Source organism: Rhodamnia argentea, chromosome 7, assembly GCF_020921035.1.
Source record: "Rhodamnia argentea isolate NSW1041297 chromosome 7, ASM2092103v1, whole genome shotgun sequence".
NCBI lineage: Eukaryota > Viridiplantae > Streptophyta > Magnoliopsida > Myrtales > Myrtaceae > Rhodamnia > Rhodamnia argentea.
This window is the reverse complement of record NC_063156.1, coordinates 24,314,342-24,334,670: the sequence shown is the minus strand read 5'-3', so window position 1 is coordinate 24,334,670 and position 20,329 is coordinate 24,314,342. Positions and strand designations below refer to the sequence as shown.

Genomic DNA, 20,329 nt, shown 5'->3' with positions numbered 1-20,329 from the left:
AAGGTCACTCGTTGATGTCTTGAAAAGCTCTTGGATTGTTTGCACTTGGAAAGAATTAATGCATGAGAAACATTGTGACGTGTTCTGTCGATTTCTAGTGTTGCTGCGTTAAAAGGACATTCTTGAAGGGGAAATGGCAATTAAAGACCGCAGAGTAGACTGTTTTGCCATGAACTTTCCTTTGAGTTGCACTCTCAAATGTTTTTATCCAGTTTTTTTTTTTTTTCAAAAACAACATTTCATTTCATTCACTTTCTCAAATTATAAGAGAGAAATATTTTAGTTCAAATCAAAATAAATTCCAGACAACTACACAACAAAACAAGTTTTAGATGACAAAAAAAATCATTTGGATAAGATTATGGTCACATATTCAAAGATCGCATCTATGATTTCTTCACGCTATAATCTTTGTTCGATCATTGAATCTGTCTTCATTAATTAGCACACACCAAGAACTTCATCTATTACTACGATCGTGCGCGCTTAGGTTTAACGTTTCCAACACCATCACCAAATAGAGTAAAAATGTTTGAACAAGCACATGTTTGACATTTGTGTGAGAGAAATCTTCACGAAACTCCTCTAATCTCCTTTGAAATTGGATTTGGTCAAAAACGAAATCCAAGGAGAGCAAAATCCAAAAAACATACACTCAGAAAACCCAAAATCTAAATTAGACGGGATAGAAATATTCTAAAAAAATGAGAGAAAAAAGCTTTCGGATCTAGATTAAATCGGAAGAAAAAAATCACAAATTGAAAGAAAGCAAGAAAAGGAAATAGGAAATCCAAACAGCTTAAGAAAAGGGGGAAGGGAGGGAGAGATTTAGCTCAAACTCCAGTGTGGTTTTCACCCAATTTGCTTACCCCTTAAAATATTGGTTTGTTTAGTCCCCTTATTATTGAAGGAGATGAATGCTAATTAGCGAATTTAGCAATTGCGATAAACAGTCTCTGAATTTTGGCCCATTATGCAATGTAGTCTCTTAAATTTAAATTTGTCCAATGTGGCTTTTGAACTTTAGCATAATGCTCAATATGGTCTCCGAACTTTTAATTTGATCAATTTGATCATCGATTTTTTTGTACGTGTTCAATCTAATCCCTATACTCAATGTAATCTTTCCATTAGTTTAAGATCAAGACAATAATGAATATTTTTATAGAGTTCAATGGCTAAATTGAATATGTATCAAAAGTTTATGAACTATATTGAACAAGTTAAAAGTTCGGGGATCATCATGAATATTGGGCTAAAGTTCGGAGATCACATTAAATAAATCTAAAGTTTTCGAATCATATTGCACATTAAGTCAAACTCGATGGATTATTTGGGTCATTTTTAATGAACAAAAGATTTGCCACAGGAAAATCCCAAAACCGCACTAAGAGGTGGAGACATGTGTGCAGAGTTATGGCTGCTGTCCGATAAGAGGGTAATCCTACCAAAGTTCTTAGGGGGCGAAAGTGCAGAAAAGCTCAAATAGAAGAGGCATGACAGATAAAGATTCCTACTTTCTTTTTCTTCGTTGCATTTCTTTTGCCATAAATCGAAATTGCAATTCTGGGTTGGTGAGATTGCGCTCCTTTCATTGAAAGACGTTCCCTTTTCATTCTTGAAAAGGGGAGAATCTAGGAATGACTTCTTTCCAGGTCAACGACATGATCAAAAGGGTGGCTTGAATCGGACATTGCAGATTAACTAACCAACGACCCGACCGAGGATTCTTGATTTTTGGTCTCTCGTCTTCTTCGTCCCATTCATTCCAACACCCAGGTACTTGCCCCGAGTTAACAGCGATCTTTTAATGCAATTCTGGATCTATTTCTGGGTCGCTGTTGAATATTCTTTAGCAGTTGAGGAATTAGTCTTCTTTCACAGTAGAGTTCACTTGTCAGAAAATTTCCTTGTGCATGGAAATCAGTGATTCTTTTTCTCTCTTCCAATTTCTGTGCAACGGTGATGTTTACATTTGACAGTTCTTTGTGAGCTGAAAATGATGATTATCTCGAATCCATTACTGGGTTTCTTGATGGCTAAACCAGTCGAAAGTGTGAAAATGCATGCGCTGTGTGATTGCTGGATGATGATACAGTTGCACAAAAGTTCATTGGATGATAAAGCAGACTAAAATCTTGCACAAATTTCACGCCTTTGATCGAGTGATTGATGTATTGATAATGGGTGGCTGCTCCTTCCCTCATTGTAGATCAAGGGATTACAATGGTTCTGAGGTTAGCCTCCTCTTATATGAGCTTACCTCAGACCCCGCGCTCTTTGAGCTCTCTTTCCCATTGCATCCCTTCGAGAAAATTTGGAAAGATGTGGAAGAGGGGTTGCACTAGGAGGCCGGATATTTTACCTTCCCTAAATGGAGATGATGCTTGTTTACGTGTTTTTGTGCTCTCGGATTTGCATACGGACTACTCGGAGAACATGAAATGGGTTGAATGCTTGTCAACTGTCAAACACAAGAGAGACGTGCTTCTTGTTGCCGGCGATGTGGCAGAAACATATAACAACTTTGTCCTAACGATGTCTCTCTTGAAGGAGAGATTCGAGCATGTCTTTTACGTGCCAGGAAATCATGATCTTTGGTGCCGTAGAGAGTCAGAAAATGACGTGAGTGACTTCTATTTTCCTTTGTGTTTCTATGTTCACTGAGTCACAGTTGGAGTTCCTACATCTCCTTTTTGAATCCGTGGAGTACTGTGGCAAAGTGTGTGATTGCTGTTAGTGTTATACTCGATCCTCGTGTATAACTTGTTAATATACGGTCCTCAGATGATGTAGGAAATAGATGATATTGTTGTTGCCTTTTTCTTAGTCTAAAACTTGATTGCTAGCGCTTTAGAGAATGCTGGCTATCTCCATACACCTCAAAATCCTTAAATGATTAATGACATTCACCGTGTTTTGCTTTTCCTTTCAATCTGCACCTTTGGAATGTGGAGAATCAAAATAAATTTTCTGTTACTCAAAGGAGTCTTGTTTTGCCCCTGCATGGACACATTGTTGATGTGGCTTCTTTCCTCCGTTGCCAAGCTGACTAAGAGAAATGGAGAGAAGCCTGCTAATATTCTTAAAACTTAAATTGTTAGATTCATGCTACCCAAGCTTTATCATTTCATATGAAATGTACCTCTTCATGTTACGTCATTGGATACGATAATATCTGAAGGCGTATGGCGTATGGCATATGGATTTTGATCACATGCTTAACCCTCAAGTTGGAAAAACAACTGTCTCTTTGGTATGGTTTGTAATGAGAATTGGCGTATTCATCCTTTGCCTTGGCTTGATGTAACCGCATATTTCCAGTTAGTGACCTCTGTCATAATTAATCTAGTCTTCCAACCCACAAGTTCTAACAATCTCTTCTTCTTATAAAAGCAAATTAAACGTCATATGATCTGACTATGCGGAAATGATATACAGTTTGGTTCTTTGGAAAAACTGGAGAAACTACTCGATGCATGTCAAAGACTTGGTGTAAAGACCGATCCAATGGTCATAGGCAGCTTGGGAATCATTCCTTTATTCTCTTGGTATCATGAGGTGACTGAGTGATTTTCATTGTGTCTGAGAGATTGTTGCAGAACACTTTATCTGATAATTTTTTGGTTTTTCCTGCCTTCATATAACGAAGAGTTATGGTTCCTTTTAGAGCTTTGACAGAGAGGAAGACATAACCAGTTTCCGCATCCCTCCTTTGGAGATGGTGATTCACTTTCCTTTATCCTTTTAAGAATTTTTAAGAGCTTCACTTATGACAGTAAGCTACAGTATTTACTGATCAATTATGGATAAATTTCAGACAGAGTAATTTATCTCTGATATTTTATTGATGCTTGTTAGGATTTGAACCTGCAATATCAATTTTATCACCATATATGCTCTTGAACATGATATCTATCACTGTCCAACTCCAAAAGTGCTGCAAGAAAACTAATCGAGCTCTAAAAAATCTACTCAGTTTGCACTACAGTGTGCATATTGATAGCCATCAATTAGTATATAATTATATACTATGTTGTACTTGAATCTTCTCTATTTTTAGATTTTGATGGTTTGCATTTGTTAGTCATATCGGTATTAGCTGCGCAAATACTGAAAAAAATTGTTTTTCCTCGTGCAGGCATGTAAAGACTATCATGCATGCAAGTGGCCAGAGGAGCTTTCAAACAAAGATACTTCCCTAGCTTCTTACTTTGATGCGCTGAATGAACATAATACGGATGCAATGGAAGATGTCAAGAAGACATGCGAGCAGATCATCACATTTTCTCACTTTGTTCCTAGGTAATTAATTTCCTCGCAAACCAAATTCCTATTTAGTTTTTTTAATCCAATTTTAGTTTTTTTCCCTGTAGTAGCAATATTGTCTTAATTCCATCCTTATTGGAAGCCTGCTTAGCTGTCCCCGTCACTCTGCCTAGGTCAGTTTGCTTTGTTTATTTTGATCAGAGCACTTGTAAATTTCAGTTCTGGAAATCAATTTGGTTGTTTTGTACCATCCTTTTGAGTTGTGACGTTTGAATTGTGCCCTAAGTGTAGATTAGCCAAAGGCCACGTGTGTTTGTCAAAGCCTCAAAAGGTGATGATTTTGAAGTCATGTAACTTCATATCTTCGGTCAGCTCTTACTGAAAATCATTCCCCTTTCTGGCATCATTGATGGAGGAGCAACTTAATGGCTTCGTGAAAATTGTAGGAACTTGTCGAACAGTATAAAGCCCATGTTCGTATATAATGTTATTTTTAGAACCATAAAAGTACTGTCCAGCTCCCCAATTGCGTCACCACTTTCTCGAATACGTTTATGGTACTTGCTTAAACAAGAGCAATGTGCATTGCAGCCCCTGATAATACAGTTACAGGAGTGAACTTGACTGCAGAGTTTGTGGACTTGTCTGTGCATTTATGTAGTTTACTTCTCAAAAGTGTCCGAGAATTGTAAAGGCAGTTCAATTTTTCGCTTTCTTCGGTCAAATGTAGCTGTGTCTCATTTACTCTCATGAGTGGGGTCATTAATTTAAAACCATTGCAAGGTCTTGCAAAATATATCCAAGTGACCCGTGGTATCTGTTTTTCAAATCCTTTGGTTGGTCTATGTGCTCTTCTCCTTAGTATAACATGGATTGATGGCCAATTATGCTCATTGCCATATTGCCAGACAAGAGTTGTGCCCAGAAAAAAGGATGTTGTTTTACCCAAATCTACCCAAAATTATCGGTTCTGATTGCCTCGAGGCTCGCTTAAGATCCATACATGGGGCCAAGGTTAGTGGTTCAGCTTGCCATGTCTTTGGCCATACCCATTTCTGCTGGGACGCCGTGCTCGACGGAATCAGGTACGATTGTCTTGTTCTGCCATGATCTAGCGGTGACGCTTTCGCAATCACTTCAAGTTCAAGTGACCATTTGTGGTATCAAAGTGCAGTCTAACGTTGCATTCATGATTGATGTGGCTTACTGAGTTTTACCGTATTATGTAGATATGTGCAGGCGCCTCTGGCTTACCCAAGAGAACGGAAGAGAAGGATGAACGGCGGCGAGAATTGGCTACCCTTCTGCATCTACTCCGACGGCGAGTTTGCCGAGAGGCTCTCACCATGTTACTGGTCAGATTACTACTCTGTAAACCCTCGACAACCCCGGAACACTGAACTTGCACCCTGGGTTGCCAGATTCTACAGCCAAAGAATAGATACCACATGATTACTTGGTGTCACCAGCATTTTCTCTGGTACAATCAAAGGTACAAATTTGGAAGTACTGATCTTAGCTCCATTCGTATGTTGTTTTCTCTTGTTGCCACCTTTAAGCGTAGATTAGGCAATGTAGCTCAAAGAAGATCACCAAGTAGTGTTGTGATTTTAGTTTGGTGAAACAAGATCAACAGGTAGTATTGTGATTTTCGCTTTGCCATTTCTGCTGATTGTATCTTGATAATGATGGATAGATCTTGCGAGGTGACATGATCATACAATGAAGCATTCATGAACTCTGATTGAGACACTTGGAAGGATTTGGAAATCGAAACCAAAGACCAAAGAGAGGTTTTCACCAAACTCATATCCTATTTGACATTCCTCGGTAAACTTTTATTTCACATAACTACAGGAGTTCAATAGCAAAATGCACTGAAATTCAGAGTGGAGAGACGGTGGCTTTATGACATTACGCACGGACAAAGTTCACAGAAGAGAAAGGTTACGATGCAATAGATTTAAACCCCAGCAGCAACAGGCATAAGGCAAAACTAAACTGAACCGACATGACTTGGCTAGTAGTCCTCCGGAGCCAAGGGCTGGTGGAGAGTGTGAAGTGGCGCCTCGGTCGGTATCACCAGGTACTCGTATATCAACCCCGCAAGAGCTCCTCCGATGAGCGGGCCGATCCAGTAGATCCAGTGGTGCCTCCACCTCCACCCGACCAGGGCCGGTCCGAACGCAAGGGCCGGGTTCATGCACGCCCCGTCGAATGGCTCGCCCACGAGGATGTTCGCTGCGACAATCAGACCGATGACAAGTGGGGCTATGATTCCCAGGGTGCCCCTCCTGGGGTCGATCGCCGTCGAATATACAGTGTAGACCAGCCCGAATGTCATCACTATTTCCAGGAGCAGCCCATCCACTTCTGGAACCCCTGCTCCAAGGATGAATCCAACTGGTCTCTGCAAAAGTACTAACAGAAATTGATACAGTTGTCCCAAGAAGAAAGGAAAATGCCCAGTGACACAAAAATCAAAGTGTTTTTTGAGTGGAAATGGTTCAACCATTTCCTAAATTCGTTGTCCTCATGTATGAGTATTGACAGCTCAGGACTAACTGAGATAACATGGAGGATAACATTATATGCACATAGCATTTCAAAGCAGAACAAGCGAAAATCTAACACAACACCGATTTGGATTGACCCATTACTTAAGATCACTCGTGAGAAATAACAAGACACATCACGAGAGTCAATCACTAGTTTTTGAGCGCTTAGAGTTGAAGTAGCAACAATAGCAACTGGGGTCATATGTTGAGCTTGTTACTACCTTGAACAGTGTCTGAAACAGTGTTTCAATTTCACCAGTCAATCCAAGTTGAGCAAAGCATTTCACTAATGATTAATGAAGAAATGAGCTGATGACAAATGTCAAATCATATGATATACAGCTTCAAATTTCAAGGTTAATATTTATGCGCAATAGAAACTAGACCTATCTCTACAAAAGGAAGAGCAATTTGAACTCAAGAGATGCAAGTGTTTACCATTCCGGCAGTTACGAGCCTCAACACGAGTGAGGCAAGTATGGCACCCAAGAGCTGAGCCACCCAATAGTATATGGCTCGGATAAACGAGATCCTCCCTCCGGTGAGGGCGCCAAGAGTGACCGCAGGATTCACGTGGCCTCCCGAGATGTTAATGCTCGACGCGACCGCCGCGAACAGCGCTAGCCCGTGTGCAAGCGCAATGGCTATCAGCGAAGATGCTGGTCTAGTTACACCAGTATCTGCCGGGTACATTTTTCCTACAAAACGTTGCATATATTTGGATGATTTTTAACTTGGTTTGCATGTATCGTTTAATCTTCACATTCTAATACAGTAAAAAGAAAAATAAGAGCTTGAACTTTTGTAAATAGATGGGATGAACTTTCAAGCAGTGCGGTTCGTGTAATCACATGCGAAACTTCGATCGAAAACGAGTGCTCCGGTAGCGGGGTATAGCGAAAATTCGATGTTCGAAAGATCAATCACACACATAAAATGGTTGATCATCAAAATCGACATATCGAAGTTCGATCCTCAAGACCGCCTTGTTTATGTAAAACCCATTTCACACAGCCATCTATTATGGTCCAAGGACTAAGATAAAAGAGCATTAAATATCAAAACCATGCACTCACAAGACAAGTCTCAACTCGTACGATAGCGACGAAAAGGAAAAAGAGGACATGGGGGAAGAAATCGGTATACCGAGAGCGAGAGCCGAGCCCTCGCCGGCGAAGACGAAGATGAAGGTGGAGAGGAGCTCGGCCAAGGTGGCCCTCATGGAGTCCGGGTGGGTCGCCTCGTCGGCCCTCCCGAACACGTACGCACGAGCCGGAGCCGGCATTTCGAGTCCGCCCAACTAGCCGCTCGAGAAGGAAGGACTTAGCCAAGCGTTCTGAGGGCGTTTGTGAAGAATCGAAGCGATGGAGAAGGCGAGCAAGATGGGAAGATGAAAGATGGAAGGTTGGGGAAGAGAGAGGGGTGTTTTGCATGGGGCGAGAACTGGAGGGTGGTGTTCGGCTTGGAGTCATGTGGGACACTTGTTGAACTTCTTTGCAATGGAGTTGCCACGTTGAGAGCTTGGCTGCTGTGCTGAAACCCTCCCTCCCTTTCCCATCTCTATCTCTATCCTTTTTCTGTTTTTTGCTTACTTCATGAGGAGTTCCAAAGTCTCGCCCCCTCGCAAAGATAAAATTGGTGGGACTTGACAAATAATGACTAAGGTACGGTACTAGTAGCCTAAGGTCCGATCACTTTAGAGATTTGTGGAAACTATCTTGCAAATCCCACGAACGGCTAGAGTGCAAGACTTGGTCTGTGCAAGCAACATCGATTTAGATCGTTTGTATGTCGTTTGCGAGATTTGAATGGGCAATGTTTATGTTCTATGCTGCAAATTTAGGGGCGCTCTAATTAATTATGTCAATTTATGGAGGTGATGATCGAGATTTTGAATTTGGTCTTGCCGGTAGAATTAGTGTGGTTTGAACGTGGAAATGAAAAGGTACATTTGTAAAAGTGTGGCGGGTATCATGATGCTTCTTGTACAATGTACCATTGTATATTTAAGAGCAGGACCACGACCAGTCTCATCCAAACATTCGCAAGAGCTCTCGAGATTTTTTAGAAAAATTGTCCAAAGAGCCATAAATCTATTGTACTTTTATTAATTGAGTCCCATTTGTTTTTTAAATTTTGCCAATTTAGTTCTAAATATTTTCATATTTATACAATTGAGTCCATTAGGCCAATTTTGATTAGAAATCACCGAAGTAGACGCTGGCCGTCCTATGTTGCACACTGACAATTTTCCTAATATTTTAACAATTTTTTTATTTTTTTATTTTCTTCTATTTTCCTTCTCTACTTCTTTTCTTTCTTCCTATTTTCCCTCGGCCGAACATCGCGCCTCGTCTGATTGGACGAGGTGTCCACATTAGCAATCTCCAGCAAAAATTGGCTAGATGGATTCAATCGGCAAAACGTGAAAATGTTTTCGACTAAATTGACAATTTAAAAATTTTAGGATTCAATTAGCGAAAGTGCAACGGACTTGGGACTTTTTGGACAATTTTTTCAGACTTTTGTGGAACAACAAAGCAAGAGAATTAGGAAATGTTAGAAAATCACATGGATTATTTAGAATTAATATGTTCTTATCAAACAATTTTAACAAGTAGCAACCTCCCCTCAGCGTGCGGATCTTCTCACCGTCTTTTCCGAAAATGGGTGGGCTCAATCCCAAACTGAGATTGTTTAATGGGCGGGCCGCCAGACACCTGACCGGGTCGGGCTTCAGAAAAAATAATTAGGCTTATCCTCAGCGGGCCGGGTTGGATCCCTTGATCAAGCCCGACTTTTTTTTAGGAGCTCGACGGGCTAAAAATTGGGTAAAGCCCGCCCGTTCGATCCCTGCGAATCCTCTCTCGCTCTCTCCCCACACGCAGAAGCAAAACTCAAATCGCACTTCTCCAATTGATCAAGCGATGTCGAGCTTAGTGATGAAAGCAGTAATCTCCCTCGCCCTCTCCCTCTCTCTCGATTGGAAACATATTAGGGGAATTTAGTTTCAGCCGCGTGTTCTTGATGTCTGTTGATTTTTCTGGTTTCGAACTCTTATTTGATTGTTCTGTTTCGCGCTATAGTAGGTAGGCAGCCTTCTCTTTTTTTCTCCTGGGGTTTTGAAATTTGTGTGGAGAACTGTATAGATGTACGCCGAGGAAGTTCCGCGTTCCAAGCATTGGTCATGATTGCTTCATGCTTGGCGGAATCTAGGTTTGTGCTGGAGTCTCTTCGAGAATTTGAATGTTCCATGCACTGAATTGATGGATCGTAGGATTGGGAAGGGGATTTGTTTCATGAACTTTGCAGCCTGCATGAATGGTGGTTAAAATGCGCAATTGAAAGTGTAGCACATGGCCCATGTCCACCTATTGCTATTGTATTTCTTTGTACTTTCGTGTCGAATTCTGCCTTATCGTTTCTTGATTCAGTCGTGTGAACTGATTTTAAGTTTCCAATTCTAATGCACCCGCAATTTGCCTACTCGTCTTAACATTAACAGCTTCTTGGGGAGGTTGCTGATTTTCTCATATGCGTATCATGAGCTTTATCACCACAACAAGCCTCACAGATTCTTACGTGACAGAAATGTCGCATGATTCTTCCACTCTTTCACACCCACCAAAGGTGTCTGCAGTTTTCTTGGTTTTAGCAAATCCATATTCCATAATTGTGTGCTAGCTGCTGCTGCTGCATCGCATTCCAGCAATAGTTTCTCTCTTCTGCTGGTCCTTTAGGAAGTAGTTGTTACTTGGAAGGCATAAGTAGATCACTTTCATAGAGACCATATAAAGTTTGAGCTCTTACCTTGTTTCTCTTCTCTTGTAATGATCTTCTTGACTTTAGGGTTTCCTCCATGCCTATGGTTCTGATTCACTCTAAATCGGTGATATTTGAAAAAGTGTAGCGATGGAAGGCTGGACCAACAAGGATTTTGAGCAAAGTTCAGTGGATGTTACAAACACTGATGAAACTAGTGGTAATGTTATAACCGGTCTAGTTTTGTGTGTCAGTTCAGTTCAAAATGATCGCCTTCATTTACTATTTTAACACACTTTTTTTCATACTTCCGTCTCTTAATGTTTTATCTACATAATTTTCTATTCTCTTTAACTTATATGTCTAGGTCAGTAACTTGTCTAACTTCTTGACAAATCAGATGCGGTGAAAGAAAGGTCTAGAGATCAGAGACTGGCTTTCCCTGGAGACCCGAAATGTGTGATATGCGGCCGCTATGGTGAATACATCTGTGATGAGACAGACGATGATGTTTGCAGCTTGGAATGCAAACGGACTCTATTAAGCAGGATTAGTAATTCTTCTAGAGGTGGTCATCCATCTTCAAAGAAATTATCGACTATTGATGAGTGCTATTATGTTAAAGATGGCAATGATAAAACAGGATCTCAGTCTTTACCTTGTGACCAATCTGAAGTGCTTAGGATGAGACTTGGCATCCATGTGAAGGGAAATTCAGTTCCTGCACCAATTTTGTCTTTTTCCTCTTGCCACCTTCCACAGAAGCTTCTAGAAAATATTGAATCTTCTGGCTATGAAATGCCCACGCCTGTTCAGATGCAAGCAATACCTGCGGCTTTGACTGGCAAAAGCCTGCTTGTTTCAGCTGATACAGGGTCAGGGAAGACAGCATCCTTTTTGGTTCCTGTAATTACATACTGTGCAAATAATGGCCTGCAAAACTCTTCAAATGGGAGAAAGCCCCGTGCTATTGTATTGGAACCAACTAGGGAGCTCTGTATACAAGTTGAGGAGCAAGCAAAGATGCTTGGCAGGGGTTTGCCTTTCAAAACTGCTCTTGTGGTTGGAGGTGACCCTATGGCTGGACAACTTTATCGCATTCAGGAAGGAGTTGAATTGATAGTGGGGACTCCAGGAAGACTTATTGATCTTTTGACCAAGCATGACATTGAGCTAGACGACATTATGATTTTTGTTTTGGATGAGGTGGATTGCATGCTTCAGCGGGGCTTCCGTGATCAGGTGATGCAGATCTTTAGGGCATTATCACAACCCCAACTGTTGATGTATTCAGCAACTATTTCTCCGGAAGTTGAGAAGATGGCTGGAACCATGGTCAAAGATGTAACAGTTGTCTCCGTCAGCAAGCCCAGTACTTCAAATAAAGCAGTGAAGCATATAGCTATCTGGGTGGAGACAAAGCAAAAGAAGCAGAAACTTTTCGATGTGCTGATGAGCAAGCAGCATTTTAAGCCTCCAGCAGTGGTGTATGTGGGTTCTAGACTTGGTGCAGATATGCTAGCCAATGCAATAGCTGTTAAGACTGGAATGAAAGCCTTATCTATGCATGGGGAGAAGTCTATGAAGGAGAGAAGAGAAATCATGCAGTTATTTTTCATGGGAGAATGCCCTGTCATTGTTGCAACTGGAATTTTAGGTCGGGGAGTTGACTTGTTGGGTGTGAGACAGGTGATAGTTTTTGACATGCCAAATTCAATTAAAGAATATGTCCACCAGGTTGGGAGGGCATCTAAATTAGGTGAGGAGGGTACAGCAGTTGTGTTTGTGAATGAGGAGAATAAGAATGTGCTCCCAGATTTGGTCAAACTTCTAAGAGCTTCTGGTGCAGCTGTTCCTCGGGAGCTCGTTAGTTCACAATACACAAGGAGTTTTGCTTCTGCTGGCAAGGGGCAGAAGAAGAGGAAGCATAGTTACTAAGGTTTTGAGTGCTTATGCTGGCTTGGATTCTTAGGAAATTGTGTTGCTTGGTAACCACAACCATTTCTTCTATCTTACAAAAGATAAAAGGTTATTTATGGCAAAGCATTTCATGATCTTTATTTCTCATGCTGCTTTTTTGCACACTATTTCTGTGGTCCTTTCTTTTAGTGGATCTGTTTTCTCTGTTATGGTAGCACAAGTTGAGGAAATCTGATAAACAAAGTAAAAAGATACCAATTTGTTTACCTTCTACATCCTCTCCTGTCAGGGTTCCACTAAAGCATTGCTTTATTTTTATCGTAGAACTTCCCAGTCAAGTCTAAAACTTGAGTGCCCTTTTTTTGCTGATTTAGAGAGGCCTTGCGTGTTGGTCTGCATTAGTAATTTCATGGGTGACATAAACAGAGAGTGAAGTCTTTTCATTGGAGAATTTAGTTGATGAAGACTCTCAAGGTTATGTATGCCATGGCTTTTTAACTTCCCATCGTTAGGATATAATTTTAACTCTATCATCATGGAGATTTTATTTCTAAGGCAAGTTCGAGGATGAAAAGTACTTGAGGCTGTTGTACTTCTATATACTGGTACCGTTAGTGACCAGAGATGTAGAGCCGGATTTGAGATTCTGGTGGACTTACCCCTTTACATTGATTTTAGTTTTGCTAGGACACATCATAGCAGTACCAGCTATTCATAATTCAATTGAGAGACAGCGATCGCCTATGTCTAGGATGAGTTGAACCTATCAGAAAGGTTATGTGCAATGAGTTTCTAAATTACCAGACATGTTGCTGATAATAGAAACAAGTTAGTAATCATCCAGCCATCTTCAATTCCTGGTTGTGTTAGAATGCACGGTCTTTGTGCAGCTAAGTGTCACAAAAATTAGTATTTACATTGGAACTTAATGGCTTTGGGTGAATGCTTTTCAGGAACAAAAAGATCTTATAGCAACATCTCGTCATGCAGACATGATGTCACTAGTCACAAAGATGGCGAAATATAGAGGTATGTTTCTCTTTGTTTATTTTTCTGCTTTTTCATCAGGAGAGGTTATCATCTGTAAACCATGTTTCCCATACAGGGAGATGTTGAATGGTCTTCACCAAGCTACGAACATCAATCTCAATGAATCTCATGATCGCGTATTCTTTACCACGGTTTGTCTCCATGTATGTTATGACAATTTTCAAGTATCTTGATCTTCTCTCTGAGCAATAGCTCTCCAGGATCATCTTAGTTTCTCCGGATGTTTGCTGTCATTTTCTTGGATTGCTTCAGTTGCCTGGGAGATGTTAAACATCTAAGCTGGTACGGTAGTTTCTCCTGTGAGTGTGGTGTACTTGTTTGAGTTTCCGACCTGTATATCATTTCCCATTCTGTGCAGGTTCAGTTTCTGAATCTTATGTTCTGATCTGCAGGAGATGTGCAGCAACTGGTGCTGGGTGTCTACATAATATGGGGGCACACAAAACTGTGATGGCATGTTTAGGGTGCCTCTTTACTTCAGAGAAAATTATTGCCTCGACGAGAGGTGTATGTTAAAGCAGGGTCATTGCATCGGCACTGACGGGGAACAAGCTGCTATAGCCTTGATCTGTCTGCACTGCTGCGGGCTGATTCCTTGGAGTTAAATATCCAGCATTCACTGATAAATGGCGAGATCGGCTTTCTTGGGACAGCTATGGATTATGCGGTGTGCCGAGACAGTGTGAATGTGGTGTGAAGATGACAAATACTAGCGCTTTACAGAGAATTCCTCCGTCCCTTTTGAAATCTCAACGGCTGTGGATGACTAGCGCTTGAACTCAAACAATGTTCCAGTTTTGTATTGCATGGAAGGAGTGACTCGAAATTGATCCATCTTTCAAAACTGTTAACATAACACTAAGCAGCAGTGATGCTAATCAATGAAAATTTGATGGGAGTTCTGCTTGGGACTCCTAATTTTAAGTCCAAATTCAAGAGCAAAAACAGATAAAGCGTATCTGGTGGAGTTATAACTAATAATAAGTATCCGTGCTTAATGAGAGGCTTGCCAACATCCTCGCTAAATCAAAATGAAGACAATAATTTTAGCGTAACTGTAATCTCATTACATCAATGTCTAAACCCATGTTCAGCGCTTAAAAAAATGTCTAAATCCAGGTTCAACATTTCTCAAACAACATTAAATTCATTTTAAAATATAATAACCACATTTTTCTACCTTGTTTTGGTAAATCTTTATTTGCGACACATTTTTCGGTTTTAATAAGGAAAACTGGAAAAGACAACCGGCGAAGAGGCGACAACGCCGAGGAGTGAGGACTCGCTAACTCGTCGGCCGGTTTATATTTGACTCGCCGACTCGCTAAAACCCTCACTTTCGATTTCAAAAACCCGTTCTCTCTCTCTCGGACACTGGTGCGCCTCGCGCGCAGAAGAGGGGCATGAACGCGATGAACAGAAGCTGAGACAAAGATGAGGATTTTGCGGATCATAGCAAGAGGACAACGATCGACCCTTCGTCTCAATTACTCGGCTGCTAAAGCTGGTATCTTTTCCTTTTCCCCTCCTTTTCTCCCTTTTCCATTTGTTATGGTCTTTCATCTTCTGCTGTTTTCAGTTATCTCTTCTCTGTGCCTGCTTCTCTCAACTTAAATGGCCGGCGCTTGAAGGAATCTCCGGGTCTGTTATGTGTCTCAGACCCGAAGACGTTCAAACTTGGATGGAGGGCTGCTCTCTCTCTCTCTCTCTCTCTCTCATTTTTTTTTTTGTTTTGGGGAGGGGGGGTGGTGTCCCTTGAATGTGCAAAATGCGAATGGTTCCTTCGTTTTGTTGTCCAGTAGATGTGTGTGGCTCAAAGAAAAACGAGAGAGGCTTGAAAGTCACGATGTGAGATGAGATGAGAAAAGACTTGCTAGAAAGGATGATGTTTTGAAGTCACAGCTAGTAGTGCTTGAAGTTTTGTTTGATAAGACCAGCAAAGTTACTTTAGGGTCGAAGCGGATTGGAGAGCTTTTGCTTGATGTTGGTCCCATATGAGGAGAACCCAGAACATCTATTTTCTTTGAGGGGTAGCGACATATGTAGAGGTGATACATCAGGAGTTTGACGGCGCAGTTTCTTTTTCACTTAATAAATTGCTTTTGCTTAAGGACATATTAGGAAAACTTAGGGTGTCGCCCTTATCATGTAAAGGGTACGCGTACATGGCAGTTAATTTTTAACAGGCTGACATTGTGACTGGGCAGTTACCAGGGATGATATCAGACTTGGGCACTTTTTAAGCAGCTATATCAGTCTTATTGGGGAAAAACTTGGATTATCTGGTAGAAGGAAGGGGTTCTTTTAATGTTCTTGGCAACTAGATGCATCACATCAAGATATCGACTCTAGGGGGATATTATGCGGTTAGTCAGTATCCAAAATAAAATAGAGAAATTACTTGCCTATCCTTTGCGCTCGTCAACTTAGTGTTGTGGCTAGGTCTAGATATGAGCAATTGTGAAAAACCGGCATCCAGTTATGATTCCTGAATCTACTTTCATCTCTCGACATCTTTAAGAACTGAAAACTTTTAATATTCAGTTTTCAATTTCCATCCTGCGTGGAAACTGGTTGACCGTTACTTTTTCCCATCCTAATTTGTCTAATTCTACTTCGATATCTGACAGTATTGACCAACAGAATCGATGCTCACGGATCAAAAGTTCAGTGGTGCGCTATATCGAACACCGCATTTGTTTCTTCTGAGTTGCCCAATTCTCGTAAAAGCCGCAAACGGATTCCAAAAGATGAACGTCAAGCTATGGTGGAATGTTATGTTAATGAGTATGTATAATAATGCTCTATCCTTTTTACACTGTTTTGAGAGTGGGTGGTATATCTGTACCGCTTTCTGTTATGTTATGCTCCTCACATCTGGTAATTTTAGGAATACCTATTAAATTTCCTCTCTAGGGCTGTCGTTTCTTATTCAAAGTTAAATGAGATATTTTTTCCTTTAGAAGACTGTGTTTACTAATTCCTGATTGGCTGTTTGTTTCATGAGGCTCTCGAAAGTGAAGTAGACTGCATTTTCTCTTTGAAGTTTTTCTTTGCTCCATCCCTTGAGAACTTTTTTTCGTTGTCTTGGTGTTAGAACTAGTTACATGCCATTGCAGATTTTCATGGATCCAAGAGGAGATTGGCCATTTTATGATTCTCAGACAGATCATTTGCAGCGATATATCGAAATGAGTTTTTAATTTTTTAGAGCATTTCCTAGGAAAAATTAAGAGTAGAAATGGTTGCTGCTTTTCTGTTGGTAAACGGTAGTGGTCAGGTAATAGATTGGTAGTTGTCTATTGAATTTGAAAAGGAGCTCTCCTCCTACATTGGACATGGCCCCTTTCCCTAGATCAAGTAGAAATGGTGTCTTGTCAAAATCACGTTTCTTCAATGTTACTTCTGACTATCTTATTCTTAACTTCAAAGAATAGTCAATGCTTTCACGTACTTTCATTCCGCTTTTAGATCAGTCAAGAGCTCGGGAACAATACGATGCAGATGTCCTTCCCTGGAAGTTTATTGTTTTGACTGATGGTGACCATTTATATTGAAAATAGCAAGAGAAAGTGCTTTGTTTTGGCATTGTGATCATGGTTATGCAAATTGTTATTCTCTGTTTGAGCAAGTGTAAGAATTGTTACTGGAATCGCCTTTGCAGGTACAGAGCAAAGAATGCGGGGAAGTTCCCAACTGCTTGTGATGCTATGAATCATGTTGGCGGTTCTTTTTATGTCATTAGAAAAATTATTCAGGAGCTAGAGCACAAATCCAAGTTACCTCAATCAACTAGCGGAACTGAAATATCATCAGGTCCCAAGCTAAATCGCGTGAAGAAATCCGGGACTAAAGTTGACGCCAACAGCAGCAAAGTGGCTGCAAATGCTGGGACTGAAGTTGAAGATGATAGATTGATGTTTGTTGTTGCTGAGAGTCAGGGTTCAAGAGAAGAAATTACAGATGTTTCTCATCTGAGTCCTGACAAATTACAGGATATTAAGAGGAAGGAAGTACGGAATGATGATAGCGATAGTGTAGCAGAGAAGAGTAGTGTCAAAATGGAAGTACAGAATGTGATTTTGGATGTTCATCCACATGAAGATAATGCTAGGCATTCTCCCATGGAAGATTTGACTGATTCTGGTGCTCTGGAGCTGCGAAAGGAGCCTTCACATGATGTTGAGACGGAAGAATCTGTTAAGTAAGTCTTGCTGCTTGCGTCATGTCATCAATAGGGTAGTATAGGTTCATCCTACGTTGCTGCATTGCATCCTCTCTTAATTATGCTCAACCAGTCTTTACATGCAATACATCGAATGTGTTACCATACCTCAATAAAATTTCGGAAATATTGACTATCATATTAAACCTGGCAAATGATTAAAAGTAAGAATATTAAAGTCATGAATGACGAAGCCTTCCTGATAGAAAATGACGAACCCTTGTTATGACTTTCTGTGCATTTAGAGTTCGTTCTGCATGCACCAAACCTCCTATCTGAACATAATTGATTGTCTTTTTTATCAAGAAGTATATTTTTGTAGAAAACCCAAGGACATCAGTGCGTTTCTCAGATGCAATCTGCGTGTATGCGTGTGCATGTGCATGCGTGCGAGTTCACACTGGTGCCTACTCAAGCTGGCATGAATGCATATGGTCATGTACGTATCTGTGTTTGGGTGAGCACACCCATGCAGAGGAAGGCATGAAAGCATCTGCACGCACTTGCATTTACATGATAAGCACCAAATAATATGGGTTATCCAAATATGTCTGCCTCTGTATGTAGGAGTTCTAGACCTGAAAATTTTTTCTTTGCACGTCATGTATTATTACCATCTTATTATTGGTGGCATGCTAACTAGAAACTGTCATTCAGAAGGAACGACGATGTGGACACATCGAGAAAATCATCTCTGTGGGAAAATCTTAAATCTTTTGCAGACAGTATTGTCAATATATGGAAGAAACTGTAAATTCTCGAGGTAATTGTTTGGACTTTACGGGAACTGGTTTTGCCAAATGAGGTTAATAGATGGATGTCCTCCTTTAGTCTTCCTGGTGTTACTTGTATGTTTATGGAGAGTGAGAGAGTATGTAAATGCATATCAACGGCATCCTCTGTGGAGCAGGGGTCTGGCTCTGGCCTTCCTGATGTTAATGAGTGACGAGTCGTTCACAAGTTAATATATGAACTGTGCATCGTCATTTCAAAAGCATGCAGTCAGAAGACTCAGAGCCCCAAAGACAATCGACCGGTCTTAAAAAGCCCGGCAGCTAAATCTCTCATGATACGTCGAAACAGAGGCACGACGGGAGTCAAGAATTGAGTGAGGAAACATTGCTTTGTGCGAGGACTCGGGAGAATTTCTCTTTCTTTATCTAAAACAGAGGTTGTGGAGAGGTAATACATTTTATGAGCTGCGAGGTTTGTCTTGTGAGGAAAGGTCTCTTGGAAGATTTTGTGCTGTTCATGGAGGTTGTCCGAAGCAAATATGAAAGGAACAACGCAACAAGTTATGTAGCTCGTCCCTGATTTCCTCTGCTTTGTACCGTCTTTCTGTACTCTTAACGTTAAACTAGCTTTATATGCCCCCCGATGCACCGAATGCCGATAGTTTAAGATGTGAAACATGTAGAATTGACCTATGGAACTTCACGTTCTCAAAGTCCGCTAATACAACGTTGCTTCCACATGTGTGGGACATTTAATGGAAAATTTTAAGATGGAACTTAAGTTTGATGTTTTATGAAAATAAAGGCAGAATGGAATAATTTTCCCGACCTTATTTTTCTGACATTCTGTTAGTTTCAAATTTGGCAACTTCACCATACTTATTACATTGTTTTGATACGCGTATGATTACATAAATGCTCACTGAATTTTTTATTTGTTCAATGTAGCTGAACTTTAATTCGATATGCAATGTCGCTCTTGAATTTTTAATTTGTTCAACACGGTCCGTGAGTCTTTTGTGTATATTTAATCTAGTTCTTAAATTACATGAAAATGTCCATTGTTATCTTTCCATTAGTTCAAGTTCATGGATGACATTGACCATTTTCATGTAGTTCAAAAGTTAAATTAAACATGTATCAAAAGTTCGGGGATGGTATTGTATATTATATTAGAACTCGAGGTCCACATTAAAGGAATTAAGAGTTCATGAGTCATATTGCATATTGAGCTAAAATTCATGGAATTATTTAAATCATTTTCTCTCTTATTATAATTGGTAGATTGATTTAAAACTACTTAGATCTTGTATATTTTTTTTTTCGACTAAAGTAAAACCAAAACTGCTGCTCTTTTTTGTCGACAATTTGTGAGCATCATTCACAATTAAGGTGATCGTGCATGTGCAAAAATATAAAAGCTTCCATTTTTATCCATTATGTAATATCGGATTTGTTCTGCTCTATTTTTCTCCGAAATCTTAATTTGTTTCTCAGCTCCGACAACCCGATTACCCGTTTGTCGCTTAAATTTTAAAATTGATGGGACCCAATCGAATGAAAGTATTTGGAGCAAGGAAAAAAATAAATTCGAAAGCCAAAAAACAAACCTTATTAAGAATTGTACATCGTTCGAAAAAAATTTATTCGTCGTGGAGCTTATTTGCAACGATACTTCCTCTCGAGGGCCCAAAAAAAGAAGCACAATTACTTTTCGTGTGAGTCATTGAGTGAAATTGAAGGCTTATTCGCTTCGACAAGTATTCGAAAACGACCTTTCTCATCGAAATCTCAAAATTGGGCCGGGGGGG

At 40.3% G+C, this 20,329-nt stretch overlaps 4 protein-coding genes across 5 annotated transcripts; 3 read left to right on the top strand and 1 right to left on the bottom strand.

Annotated features, from left to right (window-relative positions):
* The first annotated feature begins 1,486 nt into the window (after window positions 1-1,486).
* On the top strand, window positions 1,487-6,007 carry LOC115734608 (acyl-carrier-protein phosphodiesterase PptH-like). Its single transcript, XM_048282739.1, is given in 9 exon segments — window positions 1,487-1,779; window positions 2,213-2,625; window positions 3,442-3,561; window positions 3,671-3,724; window positions 4,142-4,305; window positions 5,178-5,354; window positions 5,499-5,649; window positions 5,651-5,758; window positions 5,964-6,007. Coding segments are annotated over 7 exon segments (1,125 nt in total). The 5' UTR covers window positions 1,487-1,779; window positions 2,213-2,226; the 3' UTR covers window positions 5,711-5,758; window positions 5,964-6,007.
* A 56-nt stretch (window positions 6,008-6,063) lies between these two features.
* LOC115734612 (probable aquaporin TIP3-2) lies at window positions 6,064-8,119 on the bottom strand. Its single transcript, XM_030665458.2, has 3 exons — window positions 7,974-8,119; window positions 7,266-7,525; window positions 6,064-6,679 (listed from the first exon to the last, which is right to left on the bottom strand). The coding sequence occupies exons 1-3, from the start codon at window positions 8,110-8,112 to the stop codon at window positions 6,290-6,292; spliced, it is 789 nt and encodes a 262-aa protein (XP_030521318.1). The 5' UTR covers window positions 8,113-8,119; the 3' UTR covers window positions 6,064-6,289.
* A 1,666-nt stretch (window positions 8,120-9,785) lies between these two features.
* Window positions 9,786-12,618, top strand: LOC115734607 (DEAD-box ATP-dependent RNA helicase 41). The gene is made up of 3 exons (XM_048282228.1): window positions 9,786-9,916; window positions 10,733-10,809; window positions 10,990-12,618. Exons 1-3 carry the CDS (start codon window positions 9,855-9,857, stop codon window positions 12,525-12,527), a joined length of 1,677 nt encoding a protein of 558 aa, XP_048138185.1. The 5' UTR covers window positions 9,786-9,854; the 3' UTR covers window positions 12,528-12,618.
* On the top strand, window positions 12,536-18,614 carry LOC115734610. Of its 2 annotated transcripts, XM_048282229.1 has the most exons (7): window positions 12,536-12,617; window positions 13,463-13,538; window positions 13,615-13,841; window positions 13,952-15,066; window positions 16,190-16,346; window positions 17,224-17,763; window positions 18,442-18,614. In XM_048282229.1, exons 4-7 carry the CDS (start codon window positions 14,994-14,996, stop codon window positions 18,536-18,538), a joined length of 867 nt encoding a protein of 288 aa, XP_048138186.1. In that variant the 5' UTR covers window positions 12,536-12,617; window positions 13,463-13,538; window positions 13,615-13,841; window positions 13,952-14,993; the 3' UTR covers window positions 18,539-18,614. The 2 variants fall into 2 exon arrangements, with proteins under 2 accessions (XP_048138186.1, XP_030521316.2); XM_030665456.2 differs by lacking the exons at window positions 12,536-12,617; window positions 13,463-13,538 and having other exon boundaries at window positions 13,545-13,841.
* Window positions 18,615-20,329: the final 1,715 nt, after the last annotated feature.